The following is a 17,506-nucleotide window of genomic DNA, read 5'->3' on the forward strand; positions in this document are numbered from 1 at the left end:
GGGTGAATCAGGGTACTTTTAGGATGGGAGAAACAGACAGCCACTTCTGTCTTCCCAAAGCTTCCTAAAAGTGTCTGTCCTGTGCTCATCCTTATTCCTGCAGAGTGATGTCATTGTTTCCTTCTTGTGTATTTTATTTCCTTGGATACGAAGCAGGCGGGGGCTATAGAAACTGGGTGTGTGGCTGCCTTGGCCTTTGATAAGGCTGTGCATGTGTGGGCAATGCATGAAGCAAGAGGTATATAAAGTAACAACACAGAGACTGGGAGCTGTGCTGGCATATCGCGACCTGCTGGTTTTGGTTAAAAGGCGTTACTGCATGGGTGTGGAATGTGTCAGGGATGTGGAGGGAGAGGATGTGGGAAGCTAAGTCCTGTTGTTTAACTCCCCTGCAATAACAAGACCCCAAACCCTTCCTAATTTTTAATCAGATTTCAAAGCATTGCAAAAGATCTTTCCATAGCTGAAAAACCCCAAACAATAACAGAGGGAGAGGTGAAAGTAAAGGCATTTCTTAATACTTGTGATCACAGCTGATGAAACATAGCATGGGGTAGAGTTTGCCATGAAGATGTCCTCTCTTGAGCTGTTCTGCGTGTTTGGCACGAGCAGCCTCCCCCCAGACACACCAGCTGGCCTTTGCTCCCTGGGTGGCTTTGCAAGGGCAGGGATGGAGCTGGGGGGTTTGCCTGCTGGTCTCTGCTCTCCTTCACTGCCCACAGGACCAGAGTGCTCTCACTCTCTGAGGTTTGGTCAGGGGCCCATTTTCTTAGAGCTGAGTAAACATTTGTACTCAGAAATGTTTCATCTTGTTTCCTTTTGGCGTGGCTCTCGAGGTGTGCAATCCAGCATCGCCTGCCCTGAGCTTCTGGGCTCTGACTTGGGATGCAAAAACATCCCACGTTTCTGAGGCCCTGTGAGGCAGCAAGTTTTGCTGGCTCACTTGACTGCCCCAGACACCTGTGAGGGCTTTTGCTTTTCCCTGCAACTGCAGTGTCTGGGTGCTGATTTTTTAAATTTTTTTTTTTTAGTTTGTGATATGAGGTCAGAGTGAATGCCCTGACTCCAAGAGCTGGCCAGTCTGTAAATCACTACTGCACACCTGAAGCTAGTTTTTGGCTTCAAGCAGCCCCTTGTTCCAAGTCTGACCTCTCTCTCCTCCAGAGACTGCAGAGAGGCAGCCAGGGAAGGGGCAGGGGCAGGCAGGGGAGTGAGGGTGCTCTAGGTGCCATGGCAGCAGGGCATTAGCCAGCACCTATGAGGGCCTAGGCCAGCTGAATGCCTTCAGGCCATGTCATGGGGAGAGGAAAACCCCACTTAGCAGGAGAGGCTGTTTGACCCCTCACATCTTGGTTTAGTTTATTTAGTGAGTACAAAAAGCCTCCAGACTTTTCCTGTTTCTGGTGGAGGTGAGGTCAGTAGAGGCCTTGCACAGGATGGCCTTGGCCACGTCACTGCAGGGTGGAAGGGACCCAAGAGCCCACCCTGACCCCGGTCTGCTCCCAACCTGCTCGAGGGCACGAGGCCATGGAGGTGTCCAGATGGCTGTGTGCCATTGGTGTGTAGGGAGTCCCAGCTCAGCTGATAGGGGTGGCTCATCCTGGGCTGGCTGTGTCTCTGCTTCACTGACAGCTGGCAACTTCCCTGGAGCTGCACGCCTCTGTTCCCTGACAGAAAAGTCCAGTGGTGGAAGTGTTGGTGAGGAGGAAGCAGACACCCATGCCACAAGGCACTGGCTGGCCCCAGGCACAGAAGTGACAGCTGATGCAGTTGTGGAGATTTCACAGCCTGCACGTCAGCGTCACGGAGCATGGCCTCATTGGAGAGGGAGGAAGGGGCCATTGTTTTCCCAGATAACTCCCCGTGACGCAGCCTGCAGCTGGTGCAGTAGGAAATGCTGATCTGCTTCCTGCCCTGGCACAGGGATGTTTTCCCCCTCCTCACAGCCTGGCACCTTTGCTGGCAGCTCTGTGCTGGGCAGGCTGTAGTGGTGGCAGTGGGACTCCCTTAGCACCCAGCTGGAATGTGCTGCAGCACCTGGCTGTGTCCCACCTGTCCCTGGAGAGGGCTACTGCCACGAGCAGCCAGCACCCAGAAAACTCACCTGGCAGAGATGTACATGTGTGACCTGAAGCTAGGGTTGTTTGTCCTTGGGATTGAAAAGTAGCTTTTTTCTATGAGATGGGAACATTTGCAGTAGGAGCATGTGGGGCTGTGCTCCAAAGCCACTTGGAGCTTGTTCTTACAGAGAGGGTAGTTTCAGATAGGGAAGGGGCTGTCAAAGGAATCACTTCAATTTCAAAGTGAAATGAGAGTTCAGAAGCAGCTGGCAGAGGAGTCTGTGCAATTGCTAATCTAGTTTAGCTTGGTCTAGTCACTCTGCTGGGCCCTCTGGAAACCAAACCCCTTCAAAGAAAGGAGGAGAGCAAGGCAGACATGAATATCTGTGCAGACAAAGCAGTTTAGCTACCATGGTATCAGTTTATAGTGGTAAAATATGCTCTTGAATATCCTACCTGGTAGCTTGGGACCTTCCATATGCCAGCTTCAGGCCAAAATAACCACTGCTGGTATCCCTGCACAGTGCTGACAGGGCTGGTGTAAGGGGACTGAGGAGGTGCCACAGCTTGCAGGGAGAGTGAGGCAAGTGCTTCCAGTTCTGCCTGCAGGTGCCAACAGAAGGTGTCTCTGAAGAGATCTAACATTAATCACACTCCTCTGTACTACTCTCAAAGAAAGAGCAGGTCATGTCCTGACTGGATAAGATCATGCCCTTTTAGCTGGCTGCCAGTTCTTCCTCTGCAAACAGACCATTGCTTACTGTGCTTGCAGTCTGTGCTCCAGCCAGGGATGCTGTTTAATGCTACTTGCCCTTTTTTCCTTGTGTTGGTCCTGGGATTGCCACAGCCTCAGAGATACTGCAAGCCCTAGGCATCTCAAATATGTAACCCAGGTGCTGTCCCCACATATATGCACAGTAGCTGGGTTTTTGCACTAACATTTTCCACTTGCCTGCTGGTGGACAGGTTTTTGGGAGTGTCACTTACCTGATTTTTTTTTTTTTTTCCAGTATTAAGTGAGAGACTGTCACATAAACATGATTCCAGGAGCTGGGGCTTTAACAAAACTGCTGCACAGCACAGGACCTAGGTTGGCAGTTCTGGAAAATCCCTAGATAAATATATTTGACAGTGAGAGCACATTATCTTTTGATCTTGGGATCATGAAGGCACTTGTTCTTTGCAAATTCCTTCCACAGCTCGAGCAGAAAGAACAGCATGGTATAACAGGAAGTGCTGGAGAATTTAGATTATCCAAATGCCCTTTTTAATGCTACTACTCTTGGAATACTTGTCTGTAGACTCTTGGGTTATTCACCTTCTATGCTGTTCTCCAGATGGGATTTTTCTAATCTTCAGGCATCAGGGTCTGCACCAATTTCTTTATTTAACTGTTACAAGCTCCCTTATAGTCAGTGACCTCTATACACCTGAGAGTTCCTGGAGATGTCCCAACACTTCTGAAAGCTTGTGTTACTGCACAGCAGAAAACCTACCTGGTGGCCAAAAGTAGGACAAAAGCTCCTATGTGGATTCTGTGCTGGAGTGTGTGTTGTAGTTCTTAGAGTCAAGGCACTAATGGGATGTCAGTCTCTCTTCTCCATGTAGCTGCCCTGTTTTCTCAACACCTGCAGGAAGAAAAGGATCCTTGAGGCCTCCATCACTGCCAAACTGAGTTCAGCTTGGCTGACACATTCAAAGATTTAACGTGCCCATGTACATGTTGGGTATGTAATTGAGACACCTTACTTTCTTAGGAAACCAGAGTTTAAAAAACCCAACTAAACTGTAAATTACTTCCCTTTCTTTAATTCTTGATTAATACTTAAATGTTTTCTCAATTCATCTTGTGCTATGATTTCAAATTGGAGCCTATTTGACCTAAGAAGAGAACCCCCTTAGCCTAAACCTGCCTCAGTCTTTCATGAAACCAACTATTTATGTGCACATCTGTAACCCTCTCCCACTCATGGCCTCTGAATGGTGGGCTACCACATGTATTTAGTGCTGATATAAATGTTCCCCATGGTTTGATATACAAGCTAAAGTGATTTTTTTTTTGCTAAAATCCACATTTTTGCCATGGGAACGACTATTTTCACAAGTCCTGTTATGTGGTTTGAATGAGATTGCCACAAAGGGAGATTAGCTAATTACTCCAGGGTCATTTTTCCTTTGATACGTGGGAAAGCTTCATGGCTGACATCCATACATATTGGCCAGAAAACTGTGGGAGAGCAGCCTCATCACTCCACACCTGAACATCTTGAGCTACCCTACTGATTTCAAATGACTTGTAACTCATGAGGGCGTTTGGATCCACACCGCTCTTCTCCAAGGGATTCTCTGCTCTGCTTGATACCATAAATAGCATCCAAATGCCATGAAGTGAGATGACTCCCATCTGTCAGTCTGGGAAGGCTTGCCAGCTGCCTAAGGAAGTCTGGAGACAAAAATGTGATTTAAAGATTTAAAGAAAATTCTGTAGGGGGATTTAAGTCATACTTTTTTCTAATCAGTGTTTATCTTGTAACTGGATCTCTATCAAACAAACGCTGTGAGATGTTCGTAGGGCAGTAAAAGCTCACATCATTGCTGTAGAAGTCAGTGCCTGTTTAGAGTGGGAGTGGGAACTAGTTGTGTTAATTAGAGCTGGGACCCATGGGCCCAGCATGCTGAGAAGTGCCCCTTTTTATCCTGTGCCATTGGCTTCTAGCCCTGTATTGAAGTCTTGCCCAATCTCTATGGCTGAAACATTTCAAAAACTGTGTTTTGGTGCCATCTCTTAGCCCTCGATATCTCAGCCACCTCTGTGGCTGCTAGTCCTTTCTTATGTCCGCTCTAGTGAGGCCCAATTATACTTTCTTCTTGCTTTGGTCAAGCATCTTTTCTGGGGAGAAATAAACCCTGGATGTTGTTATCTCTGCCACAAGGCTGCTAATTCCCTGCCTGCCAAACTGGGATAGGGCTTAGAAATGTCCTCATTTTTGTTAACGCTGCCTGTGATTAAGAGTCTTAGCTTGAGTCTTACTTAACTTGGATTTGCCCCTTTTCTTACTAGGTTGTCACCTGTGTTTTTAAGTATAATATTACACTAGTACTTCTGAAAGCCTTCAGTTTGCAGCAAACCCAGAACATCTAGGTGATATTATTTCTAACACTGAAGAAATTGCTGAAAGTTGGCTTGTCACTGCCTGTGGACAATCTTTTGTATTAACAATGGTCATCTTCACACCTTTGTTGTGGATTTTCTTGTCCATAAATTTCAAAGTTGTTCATCAAAGACAGCTGTGAACCCTGGTCTTAGCTGAAGGGACAGAGCACTTGTAATAAGGACAATTTCCTTCTTTTTGGATTCTCTTATCTAAAGGAAGCCAAACTTTCAGATGTCATTGAGGGCCTCTTCTTTCTGCCCCTCATCTTCGCTTTTCCATAGAAATCAAACCTGCTGTTGGGAATTGCAAGGAATGTTTAAAATTTGTAGTCTTGCATGAGAAAGTTGGTCCTGTACCTTGCTGAAGGCTTCCAGGAGCTCCCAGGTGTGTGGCACTTCGAGCTAATAGCTTTGGTAGTGTTTTTGAGCTCTTATGTTACCAGTATGCCAACAGTGAAATGTCCTGAAGCCATCATGCCACGTGGAGGATGCTCACTTGCTTTGGTGGTTGTGGTCACCTGCTCCACAGCTGAGACCACACATGAAGGCCACCCCTGCAGAGGCTGTGGGGTTGCCTTGTCACATCCACCTGCATGCCTGAGCACCTCTGATTGTTGCCTCTGCTCCTTTGCATGCAGGAAATAAGGCACATAGGAAGTGCACACAATCGGAGTGCAGTGCCCTTCACTGCTGCCACAGCTTCTGCCCCCAGGGTGATCACTGCTCAGTACAACAGCCCAGCAGGCCTCTACTCCTCAGAGAACATCCAGACCTTCAACAGTGCTGTGGAGACAAAAACATCACCCGGGGCCCTGGAGCCCAGCAAGCCGTAAGTACCTCCCTCCCTCCCTCCCGGGGCCTCCAGGGAAGAGTTCAGGAGACACGAGTTCACTGCAGAGGTACCAGGCTGTTAAACATGAAAAGCTTTCTTTCAGGACAATGGAAGCAGAAGAGGCACAAGCGTGGAGGTTGTTCGCAGGGCCAGGGCTTGGAGGAGTGGGGAGCGTTTGGTGAGGTGCAGACATGAAATTAACACTTGTTAATGTTGTGTTTCTTTGTTTAGCAGAGACCGACGCAGTTTCCATGTGCGTTCAGCATGACGTACCAGCCTGCTGGTCTGAACAGGTGCCTGACAGCTTGTTACAAGCACTTCCTAAAGTTAGGGGTTTGTGCTGGCTTCACTGCCATGCTGGGCAGGAAAGGCACCAGCTAGTGCAGGAAGCACACCCATCCCTGTTCCCAGCTGGCCTGGGACTCATAGGCTCTGCCTCAGTGTGGATATTTCTGTGTTTTATTATTTTTCACAGGAGTTTTAAAAACTAGCTGAAACATTTATTCCTGTGTGAGAGGTTTTATGTATGAGATTGCAAAGGGTCCCAACCTTAAAAGGGCCTGTTCATTTTTGTGTTTGCAACTGAGTCTCACCAAAGCATTATTTTATCCTAGATTTTCGAAGTTCCCATTTTTTGCATTGGAGGTTATAAACCAGGAGCTATCTGAAAGTTTTCTGGCTGTGATGGTCAGATTGCTTAACTGCCCTAAGTCTCAAATTGTCTAGAATTCTTTGGCTATTTTTATAATAAAAGGTGGAAGACCAGTGCTTTTGTTAATACTTGACCAAATTTCAGGGGAGGCAGAAGTAACTTCAGCCTCTGCTGAAGTACCCTGCTTACAGGGTACGAGACCTGATTGTAGTTTAACACAAGCCTGACAACTTGCTGTGAGTGAAACCAGCTCCTTGCATTGGCAGCCCAGTCTGCAGCATGGTCCCTTCCAGGCAGTTACAGTGCTGCAGCTGGCAGGTGAGGTGACAGATTGTTCTTCATTTGCTTCTGGTAGACTCAGAAGCCTCATTCAGGGACTGGGCAAAAGCAGAGCAAGGACAAGGAAAATCTGACTTTGCATTAACCTGATGGGACCATCTGGCAGTGAAATACCATCCCTGGTCTAGTCTGGCGTCCCCTCCATGTGAGAGTGTTCCCTGGAAGCCAGGAAGATTTGGCTGGAAAATTGTAGCTGATCCCTTCCTCTTACAGAGACCAGCAAAGAGGTGGGCTCCTGCTAGGGCTGTAGCTCACTCTGCTCCTCCTAGCAGGAACATCCACTGCCAGCCCTGCTCCATCTTGCATACATGGCATCTCTTTCATCTTTTCCTTGCTGAAACACAGCAAGTTGAAAAGGAATGCTGGGAAAAGTGTGGATGAGACTTTGATGCTAATATGTTTTTGTTTAGAGTCATCAAAAGCAAATGAATTACTGCTGGGTTTGAGTGAGAGCCAAGGACCTCAGCCTGCTATTATAACCCACTGTAGTCTCCCCAGTGCACAAGCACAGGATATCTAGGTTCTCCCTTCACACACCCTTCCAGCTGCCTTTAAATTCCTGCCCATCTGTTTTGCTGAGTTATTTGGTACATGCCTGACCTTGCTCTGGGTTTACCTGGCATTTATCTGCATCCCCATCCTGCACCCTGCAGATACACAGACTCTCTGAACCCAGCACTTGATCCTGCCACTGCACATGGTGATGTGACTGGAAACCTAGTACCTGCTTCATCCTTAGAGGGTGTGCGGTATAAATGCAGGGCTGTAGGATGTATAGGAATAAAAGCAGATATCTCCACTGGATTTGATGTCATAAAGCAGGTGGGGGTGGAGAAGCCCCACTGCTGAGCACATCTGATTTGGGATGGGAGGTGAGATTACTGCTCAGTGGGATGCCAAGGCTAGCTTTGAGAAGAGCAGCAGTGAAGATGGCATTCCTTGTCTGGACAGGGACCACAAGTGTGTGTGCAGGGAGTTAGTGTATAATGAAACCCCTGCTGCCACTTCTTAATTTCTTTCACACCCCATGCATTTGCTTATCAGTGGAGTGCTTTTTAGTTTTTGTGTGGACACACCTGGAGTGTGACACCAGAGGTGCAGCATTAGCCCGAAGCCTGTAAAGTTGTGTATTCAGTGGTGTGTCCTTCAGACAGTGTTCTGCAGCTGCTTGATGGCTTGAAGTATTTAGGTTTGTCCTTCATTAATTTCTTTCTTCTTTCCTTTCTTCCTGCTCTGCATTTTCCCCTCGATTTGGCAATGCAAACCCCAAACAAGCCCCACAAGCCCCACTGCCGTGTGGGCTGGCGGCCGCGCGTGGCCGGTGGGTGCGATGCAGGCTCCCGTGGCCTCCGTGTATGACCCTCTGCAGAGCTCCGGGCTGCGGCGCGGCCACAGCCCCTCCTGCAGCCCCAGCCCCTCCTGCAGCCCCAGCCAGCTCCGAGTGGGGCCCCAGCAGCTGAAGCACGCAGCCCAGGTCTGCCCCAACAGCCCTGTGGAAGTGGAGGTGCCGGGACTCAAAGTGCTGCACGTGCAGTTCAATTCTCCCCTGCAGCTCTATTCGCAGAGCAACATCATGGACACCCTGCAGGGGCAGATCTCTTCTGTTAGCCCTGATTTCCCCAGGTAACCTGCAGCCAGCTCAGCACATCTGCTCATCTGCATTTTGGTGTCCACGAGTCCCTCGTCCCCGTCTGTGGCTCATGGCATTGTCCGGTCACAAGAAAACAGCATTTACATTTCACCCTTCCAGTGTTAGTGCATGACTCTTCACAGGAGCTTTCTCTGCCTTGTGTCTGTGCCCAACACCATGGGAAACACCAAAACATGTCTTTAGTGTGTCAGTATATCCATTGCCCCCTGCACACCCACACAGCAGGACCTGTCAGAGCTGTTGGCTTTTCTGGAGAAGCCACATGCAGCAGATGGGTTTGCTGCGGGTAGGAGAGTGCTTTATCCTGGAAGCTGGTATTTTTCCTGCACTTGAAATGACTTTTGTTGTTTGTGACTGACAGGTGCTGGCAGTGTTTGTTCTTTTGTTTCGTTGGCTGTGGGTGTGTGCTGAGCACGTTTCATTTCAGGCTGAAGCAGGTACCCATGCTCTCCAGCTCTGGCTGTCAACACTCAGGAGTTTGGAGCAGCCTGGCAGGCACCAGGAGGGACAGTCTGTGTTCCCACCGCTGCCTGCTGGTCTGCACAGGCTACCTTTGCCAAAGGAGTGGAGGATGCTCAGCATGCTCTGAGGTCTGCAGGACCTGTGGTGAGCCTCAGCATTACAAGGCCTGGATGCTGTTTGATGTCTTCTATGTGGTACTTGGGAGCAGCCTGGCCTGTGCCTCTGACAGCCTCTGGGTTTTACAGGGAGGACTTTAGTGTCAGGACAGGTGAAACAGAAAGCACATTTATCTGTCTTGCAGGAGTAGTCAGTCAGGGATGAATTGTGAACCTTCTGCTATGTGACCAAGCAGCTTTCAGCTGTGTGACATGTGGCCCAGGACAGTGGTCAATCCTAGGACTTCCATGGGGCAGAAAAGGACACAGCCACATCTCATGACTCCTAGACTGTTCACAGTTCCCTTCTGGGAACCATGTACTTCAAAGCAGAAAAGCTGGTGTCCTCAGCCCTGGATGCACATAACCAGGCTTTGCCATGTGCCTGGAGCCATGGGGTAGTGGGAGGCTGATTTACTCCTGCCTTGTTGCTCAGTGCAGTTAGCTGCTGTAAGTCAGTGCTCTGGCTTGTAGTCAGTACCATGCACACCAGAAGTGGTCACATACCAGCTCTCTGTGCTGGCCTGGAGAGCTGATAGTGCTCACAAAGGAGCCCCAGACATCAGCAGCTCTTTAATGGCAAAAGGAAGTGCTCCAAGCACTGGGCCTTCCTGTAGCTTTGTAAGCTTTGCAAAATAGGCTGGCATAAAATAGTAAAATATCATTAGTAAAAAATAAACTGTGCTTTTTGAAGGTTCTGTGCAAGGCTGTTATTACAGTTTTTACTACCATCTTCTTGCTAATATTTAAGGCTCAGTGATCCAGTATTAGTCAGTCAGTGTTGCAAGTTGCCTGTGGTAGCAGCAATGAGATCCAGTAATGGATCTAAGTCTAAGACCTGATAAATGCTGTTGGGGTTGTTCCCTACGAAGTTTCTGCATGAGGGAATTCGTGTGCATGGAAAAAGACAGCCGTTGCTGGTGGTTGCTGCTGGTGAAGTACCTGTGTAACAGGAGGTGCCAAAAATCAGCTGGCATACAGAGACTCAGTGTCTTGCAGGTACAATTTCCATGCCTATGGCCTTGGCCTTTCAAAAGATACTCATGCTTTTTGGAGATGTTTTTTAATTTAAGCAGCATAGCCTTCTGCCCTGACAGTTTGAGGTATTTTACTCTGCTGGTACAAATCTGTGTTTGATGTTTTTTATAGCCTTTTGGATGTCTTGTATATGCAAATGGTGCATACCTGGGAGAGCTGATCTGTGTTTCACACTGTCACAATGCATGGTTGAAATGTGATGGCTTTGTTTGACTCTAATGCTTTTTAAGATGATTCAGCCTCTGCTTTTTGGATGCATGTTATTGAAACATTCTTAGTATGCAAACTGCAATGAAAGGCTTCTTGCATAATGTTTTTATGGGTGGATAGAGCAGTGGGAGTATATGAGTTTACATGAGATGAGTGTAATGTGGAGCATGGGACATCTTCTGTCTAATAGGGGGCACATAATTATTTTGGGTAAGAAGCTTCAGTGACTGAGATTCAGGCTTCAAAGGTTCATCTGTTTGCATGTCTAATGTGGTTCTTGCTCCACTGAAAATTGCTAAAGATGGAAACATTTTATGAAATTCTTTTTATGGAAATAGCATTTTATAACTCATGTGATGATTTACTTCTGATGCTTGAAGAGTTTATTATGTAGAGTAACTCCCAAATGTCTCCATCGGTCATTGGCATGGAAAGTATGCAGTTGCCTCCTCAAGAAAAAGATTTCCCTCTGCAATTCAGTTGGAACCTCAGGATGTTTATGTGCTTCTCATGCAATCACGGAATGCAAGAATGGTGAAACCGAACAGACCATTTACATTTATAAGACTACATTATAGAATTGGGCTATCAGAGGAGATTTGTCAGCTATTTCATTTTATCATGTGTTTTACTGCAGCTACAGGCAGGAACTTCCTGTGTCCTTGAGTCCAGCATTTGGCAATATAAACCACTGATTTAAATAATTCCTACTGTATATTTGTCCAAACTATTTTAAAATCCTTTCATTTGGAGGTTCTTCACCTGTCCACAACAATCTCCTCTGTTATTTCAGTGTCAATATACATATTGGAAAGCTCTTCCCAAGGGATATCCTCCTGCAGTTTAAGCCTAGGTACTCTGCCTCCAGACTCTTTTTTTATCCCCAAAGACCCTTTGAGTGGCACAATGACCACCTTTTTCAAGCCCTTGTGATGTGAAAAACTGTCCCTGAAGCACCTTGGGCTCTAAGTGGGGGATGCAAGTCCCTCATGACATGAGGGATGGCAGCAGCACCTGAGGCAGCTGCACTGAGGGCTTGGGCTTAGCCTTAGCCAGCAGAAATCTCTGCCCTTGACCTGCTCATTAACCTTAGTAAAATACTGTAAGTGGGCTGTGGCTCAGAGCCTCCACCTAGAAAATGGAAATAGTAGCATATGCTTGAAAATCAGACTGAATTATTGCCAGAGAATACTCTAGTTAGATCCTACAGCTGTTGCTTTGTGAAGGTGGCATTTCCAAGCAATTCATAGGGTGCTTGCAAGGATTTCTTTTACTTAGTTTGAGATTCACAGTGGTGTAAGGTAGCAGTGTAAGGTAGTTTATGCATGCCAGGAACATGTGTGGATGGCATAGGTACCACGTGGGATTCCCATCCCAGCACACGAATTTTTTATTTTCCTATTAACAGAGCTGTGATTTCCTGGGCAGAAAGTTTTAGTTGCTGGAGTGTATTTGTGGTAATTATGGTAATTGTGGAGCAGGGAGAGCCGTGGCAATGGTGAGCAGCTGCTGACAGCCCAGCGTGCCAGTCCCACCCCGAGCACACCCAGCACCCCCGTGTTCGTGGCCTCCTGTCTGCCTGTGCTCTGCACGTTCATTCTTCAGCCATATGATGCATCGGGAAAGTTTTGCTAGAGGGATTTGCTTTAGTTTTCATCTGTTTAACAAGAGGATTCTCTGTTCCTTCCTCAGTTTAGATCAGCATAACCAGACCCCAGGCAACATTGCCATAGACAAACAATCTGAGGTTTACAAGATGCTGCAGGAGAATCAGGAGTCAAATGAGCCGCCCAGACAGTCTGCTTCGTTTCTTGTGTTGCAAGAGATCTTGGAGTCAGAGGAGAAGGGTGAGTACTTGCTGCACATCTGATCTGGGTGTGCTCTTCCCTCTGCTGTACTTTGGGCTGAGTAACATTTAAAACTTTATTTTCCATTTAGCTGTTGATTGTTCAAGGTAGCATGTGTAAGTGGCTTCTACAGGAACCTACAGACTGTGTCACTAATTTGATTCCTTCATATTCCCTCACTGATTAGTTTCAGTGTCTGTGGACCCATGTCATTGCTTAATCATTGAGTGAGTGCTCCAGAAATAAACTCTTGCAACATTTAGTTATCAAAAAGGAATTTTTAAAGTTACAAAGCCTCCTACAGTTTCTAAAGTTTTGCCCTCTTTAAGATAGTATTCAGTGATTAAATATCATCTTAGATTCAAGATTTTGGATGGTATGACAAGATGGTGGTCTTCAGTGAGTCCTAGTGCTTCTGAACTCCATCGCCCTACACAAGAAAAAGTATTCCCTTCTGCAACTGAATGTGAAAATATAGAAGCTGGGTTGCAGTGAGCAGTTTATAGCTTTTAACCTCTGAAAATACGCTCTTCTTGGCATTCTTGATCTGACATCTGGACTTGCACAATTCAGAGCTATAGAGTTTAAGGTAAAAAATCCTATTGACTTATTTGGGGGCTAAATCATGCTCTCTTCTCCCCTTAAATAAAATAAAATAAACAAATGAATGAGAAAAGAATTCCAAGAATGACCTTTTTTTTTTTGTCCTTAGGCCAGTCTTTTGTGTTATTAGCTTGGCAGTGGTATGTTCAGTTTAATCCAAAAAAAGCCTGGTGCTGAGATATTCACCACAAAGAGAAACAGATCAGCCAAGTGCTGGTGGGTCTGAGGGATCTGTAGGGAAACAGCAAAATGAAGGAAATAAAGAAGCTATAGGAAGAAAGAAACCAGGATCACTGAGTCTTTAATATGCTGTTAAAATACTTACCTGAAAGAGTCTTTTAAATAGTGAATGTTTGCAGCTTGCCCTCAGGGTTCAGCTCCTGCATGGAAGGAGTAGCCGGGACTTCTCACGAAGCCAAGGTCCTCCCCTGGGCTTAGTAGTGGTGAAGAAGATAAGAAGCAAAAGCTTCTCTGTTTTATCTTTCTTTGAAGATTTGCAGCATTGTTGGGATTCTCTGGCACAAGGTTTGCCTGCCCAACCCCGGGCCGGGATAGGCTGTGGCATTGTTCCACTGTGAGCTGATAATGCCCCATGGCCCAGCCTGCCTGCAGCTCCAGCAGGAACACACAGTGCTGCACTCCGTGTGATAGATGGCACTCTGGATGGTCAGTCTCCCAGCCTGGCTCAGCCAGTGGCTTGTGAGTGGCAGCTTGAGCCTGGCCCAGCTGGGACAGGGCCCTTGGGGCATGGTTGGCTGTGTGGGCTGACAGCACCGCTGGCTTACACCGGCTGGGAGCCTGGGCCAGGCACGGTGCCCCAGTGTGGGTGTTTGCAAGCACCACGGCTCGTCCTCTAAGACCTGAGCCTGTGCTCAGAATGGAGAGTGTTCCACTGGGTGGAACAGGCTGCGTTTCCTGTGGCTGTTTGGTTAGGAGAGACTTAAAAACGTGTTGTCAATGTTGCTGATAGGAGCAAAGTGCTGGTTGAGGCAAAGGGAGTGAACAGAAGCGATAGGGAAGAGTCTGAAAATGTGATTGCTGCTGCTTGGTTCCCACTGAGGGTCACTTGCAGCAACTCTTGGAGGGCAGGTGGCTCTTGCTATGTTTGGAGAGTTAGGGAACTTGTACCTCTGGACTTAGCATCTGCACAGAGCTGGGTGCAGACCTCTGACCTGAAGGCAAACCAGGGCAGCATCACCTGCCCCACAGCTGAGGTAGGCAGTTCCCCCATTTTCCTTCAGCTCTTCTGTCAGTGATGCTGCCCTGGGCTGTGGTGAGTCTCTGACATTGCTGGTCACCAGGGTGTGTCTTTGGAGGGTTTTTCTGCCCCTTGCACTGGGAATGTCCATTGCAAGTGTGCTCTTGGTTTGACACTGATCAGAAGGGCTTCATCAGTGTCTCTCAGTGTCCAAGGTATTTCTGGTGAAATATCATGGGAGTCTCATCAGCCTCCTTCCTGTGTTAACTGGTGTAGAACCCCTTGGAAAAGTAATATAGGTAACATTAGTCCCATCATTGGTGTCATTTTATAAAAGGCTCCTTTTTCCCTGCAGATATTTAAAGGCTTTCTTCGTATCCTGCATCTAGGATCCACTGCTGGTTTAGGCATCCAGGTCAGCACAATGTCTCCTGCAAAGGCCCTGCAGGAATTCCCTGCCCCAGGGAAGTTGCAATAGGGAGATACCTGGAGCATGCTATGCAACAGCAGGGGTGTGCAAGGTTATCCACAGTGTCCCAGGAAGAAGGTGTTTGTTAACCAAATCTTCCAGGAGTCTTGGGGGAACCACTTCACTGTAAAGCAGACAGCAGACTGGAAAAGGGCTTTGACAGTCCTCCCAAGCCTGGCAGAACACCCACCTCCTTCTGAGCTCAAATCTGGGAATCAGCTTGACCCTGAGTGTGTGATCAGGCAGACTCCAGTGCTGCCAAGGCTGGGGCTTTGCTTTGCTTTGTGCATCTGTGCATGTGAGACACATCAGCTGAAGTCTGGTGGGCTTTTAAGATGAGAAAATTCTTTCATCTGACTGCCCATCATCTCAAGCCCTCACATTTCCAGGGCAGAGGTTCAGCTGTGTCCCTCCTCTCCTTCCTCCCCACACATCCCTAAATCCCTGCCCACTTTCTGTGCATGAATCCCTGCCTCTGAGCTGGGGTTAATGAATATCATGCCCCCAGCAGAGCATCTGCTTGGGAGGAACAGCCTCAAGCCACGCACCTCACATGCTCTGAAGCACTCTCCTTCCACCCCCAGGAGACCCTACCAAGCCATCTGGATTTAGGAGTGTCAAAGCCCCTACCACGAAGGTGGCCTCATCGATTGGGAATGCCCAGAAGCTGCCCATGTGTGACAAGTGTGGAACTGGCATTGTGTAAGTAAGCCTGTCCCTGGGGCTGCAGGTGAGCACCCATGCCTGTGCCAGGAGCTGGCTACTGTACCCAGACAACTTCACTAACCCACATCCAGTGCATCCAGGAGACTCAAGGCATGTTTGATCTCACCAGCTTTAATAACACTAACTTGGCAGTTCCCTTCAGGGAGGCAGGAGTTGGGTTTCCATCTACAGACCCATAGTGGAAACCAGAGCAAGTCAAACCTTGAGGCAGTTGTTACTGCAGTGTTTTGCTTGCCTGAAATCTGTTTATGACCTTTCCATTCAGGGCCTGTGTATTTAGTGCATTTCTTGTCTCCGTGCTCCCAGGTGTGGCATGGAGACTTGCCTTGATGGTCAGAGGCAGTGAGGACTGCAGAGCTGTATTCTGCTCCCCACTCTTCTGTAGGACCTCACACCTCCACTGTGTCTATGCAGACATTTTTTATTTTGTCTTTATGTGGATAAAATCCAACTCCAGCAGGCCTGGGGTTTGGATTTGATACAGAGCTGCTGTATCATAAGTGTGACCACATGGGGGATCCAGCATTGAAAACCCATGTCTTTGAGTTGCTCAGTTTTTCAACTTCAAATTCTTCCCTGCAGCCCCCTTAACAGTTGACTACACAGCAGTCAGGTACTGCTAGCCAAACCTGCACTGTCATGGAAGAACTCTAATTTTTCACATGCTGCCCACCACAGGCTGAGATTGTTGCTGGGACCCACTACACTGTGATTGCATGGTCCTGGCATGGCTGGAATATCTGGACCAGCAGATTCAGTACAGAGGCAATCCATACCCTGTAAAATAGGAATCAGAGACAAACCCTGTCATTATTCAACTAGCTGGGTGGGTCTGGAGAGAAAGCACAAAGCCTTGAATAGCACTCAAAACAAATTAATTACAGAAAATAGAGATGGCTGCTGGAACAAAATAATACTGGAAAATTGTGTTGGGGCTGATGGTAGTTAACAAATTGTTGTGTAGTTTTTGTAGTTTTCCTGGTCATCTGTTAGGTTAAGCTGTGAAGTCTTCCAGTAAGAGCTGGCTGCATCTGTTCACTGCAGCTCCCAAGCAGTGTCTGAGATAAAAACCAGTATCTGGTCTCTGTGCTTCTCCCACATATCAGTCACTAGCAAAAGGGCAGTACTGGCTGTGCAGCCTTCATCCCTGCATTTCTGCATTTGTTTTGCCATCCAGTTGGCTTGTACCTGCATTTTGCTTCCCCAGGTGTTCAAGCTACTGCCTGCCATTTAATCCTGGTCATTTGAATGCTGTTGGGCTGTCTGCAGCCACCAGCTAAAGATGCCATCACAGTAATTCTTGCCACCACAGGTGATAGGACTGTCCCTGTGTAACGTACGCAGGTCAATGCTGGGAAACACTTTCTAGAGGAGAGGTGCCATGCCAGCACATGCTGGGCTTCTAAAACTGCTGCTAACATCTGACCAGAGCTAGGGCTTATACTTTGAGTTGTCAGGAACAGGAGAAAATTGTTCACCTTGGGAACTGGTTTGGGTCTGGGCTGGGTGGGAGGTGGCTGGGGAGGAGGAGACAGTGCTGGGCACTGAGGGTGCTGGTTCCTCCCCAGAGGGATGTTTGTGAAGATCCGGGACAAGCAGCGCCACCCCGAGTGCTACGTGTGCAGCGACTGTGGCACCAACCTGAAGCAGAAGGGACACTTCTTTGTGGAAGACCAGATCTACTGCGAGAAGCACGCGCGGGAGCGGGTGACTCCCCCGGAGGGCTACGAGGTGGTCACCGTTTTCCCAAAGTAAACCTGCAGCTCACAAAGCCAGCGGGGATGATTATCCTCTGCTGACTTTCCTTGGAGAGCATTATCCCTACCCCCTGCAGAATGTTGTTTGCAATAAGGAATGTTAGGCATGGCTTTGAATTTCCTTGTCATTATTAATCCTCCATCTGTTCACATGAGATGTCACTAATTGTTCAACACTCTTTTCATCCTCTCTTTCACTGTTTTTTTCTTTAATACACAGATTTATTTTTTTTTCCTTCATTGTACTGTCAATCACACAGGAAAATAAGAGGCCAAAGTCAGATTACAACTTTTCTGTGTTCTAGTTATTTGCCATCTGTTTGCCTTCAATAAAGGGGGTGAATCCACAAGGC

At 47.6% G+C, this 17,506-nt stretch overlaps 2 protein-coding genes across 2 annotated transcripts in view; both read left to right on the forward strand.

Annotated features, from left to right (window-relative positions):
• PDLIM1 (PDZ and LIM domain 1) overlaps nt 1–17,503 on the forward strand; it is a 43,452-nt gene extending 25,949 nt beyond the window's left edge. The window contains exons 4-7 of the mRNA XM_056495375.1: nt 5,853–6,043; nt 12,246–12,400; nt 15,255–15,372; nt 16,965–17,503. Of these exons, the coding sequence (XP_056351350.1) occupies nt 5,853–6,043; nt 12,246–12,400; nt 15,255–15,372; nt 16,965–17,151 (651 nt within the window). The 3' untranslated portion in view covers nt 17,152–17,503. The remainder of the gene's footprint in view (nt 1–5,852; nt 6,044–12,245; nt 12,401–15,254; nt 15,373–16,964) is intronic.
• LOC130255064 (PDZ and LIM domain protein 3-like) lies at nt 6,059–9,229 on the forward strand. The gene is made up of 2 exons (XM_056495376.1): nt 6,059–6,339; nt 8,313–9,229. The coding sequence occupies exons 1-2, from the start codon at nt 6,311–6,313 to the stop codon at nt 8,662–8,664; spliced, it is 381 nt and encodes a 126-aa protein (XP_056351351.1). The 5' UTR covers nt 6,059–6,310; the 3' UTR covers nt 8,665–9,229.
• Nucleotides 17,504–17,506: the final 3 nt, after the last annotated feature.

This window comes from Oenanthe melanoleuca, chromosome 6, assembly GCF_029582105.1.
Source record: "Oenanthe melanoleuca isolate GR-GAL-2019-014 chromosome 6, OMel1.0, whole genome shotgun sequence".
NCBI lineage: Eukaryota > Metazoa > Chordata > Aves > Passeriformes > Muscicapidae > Oenanthe > Oenanthe melanoleuca.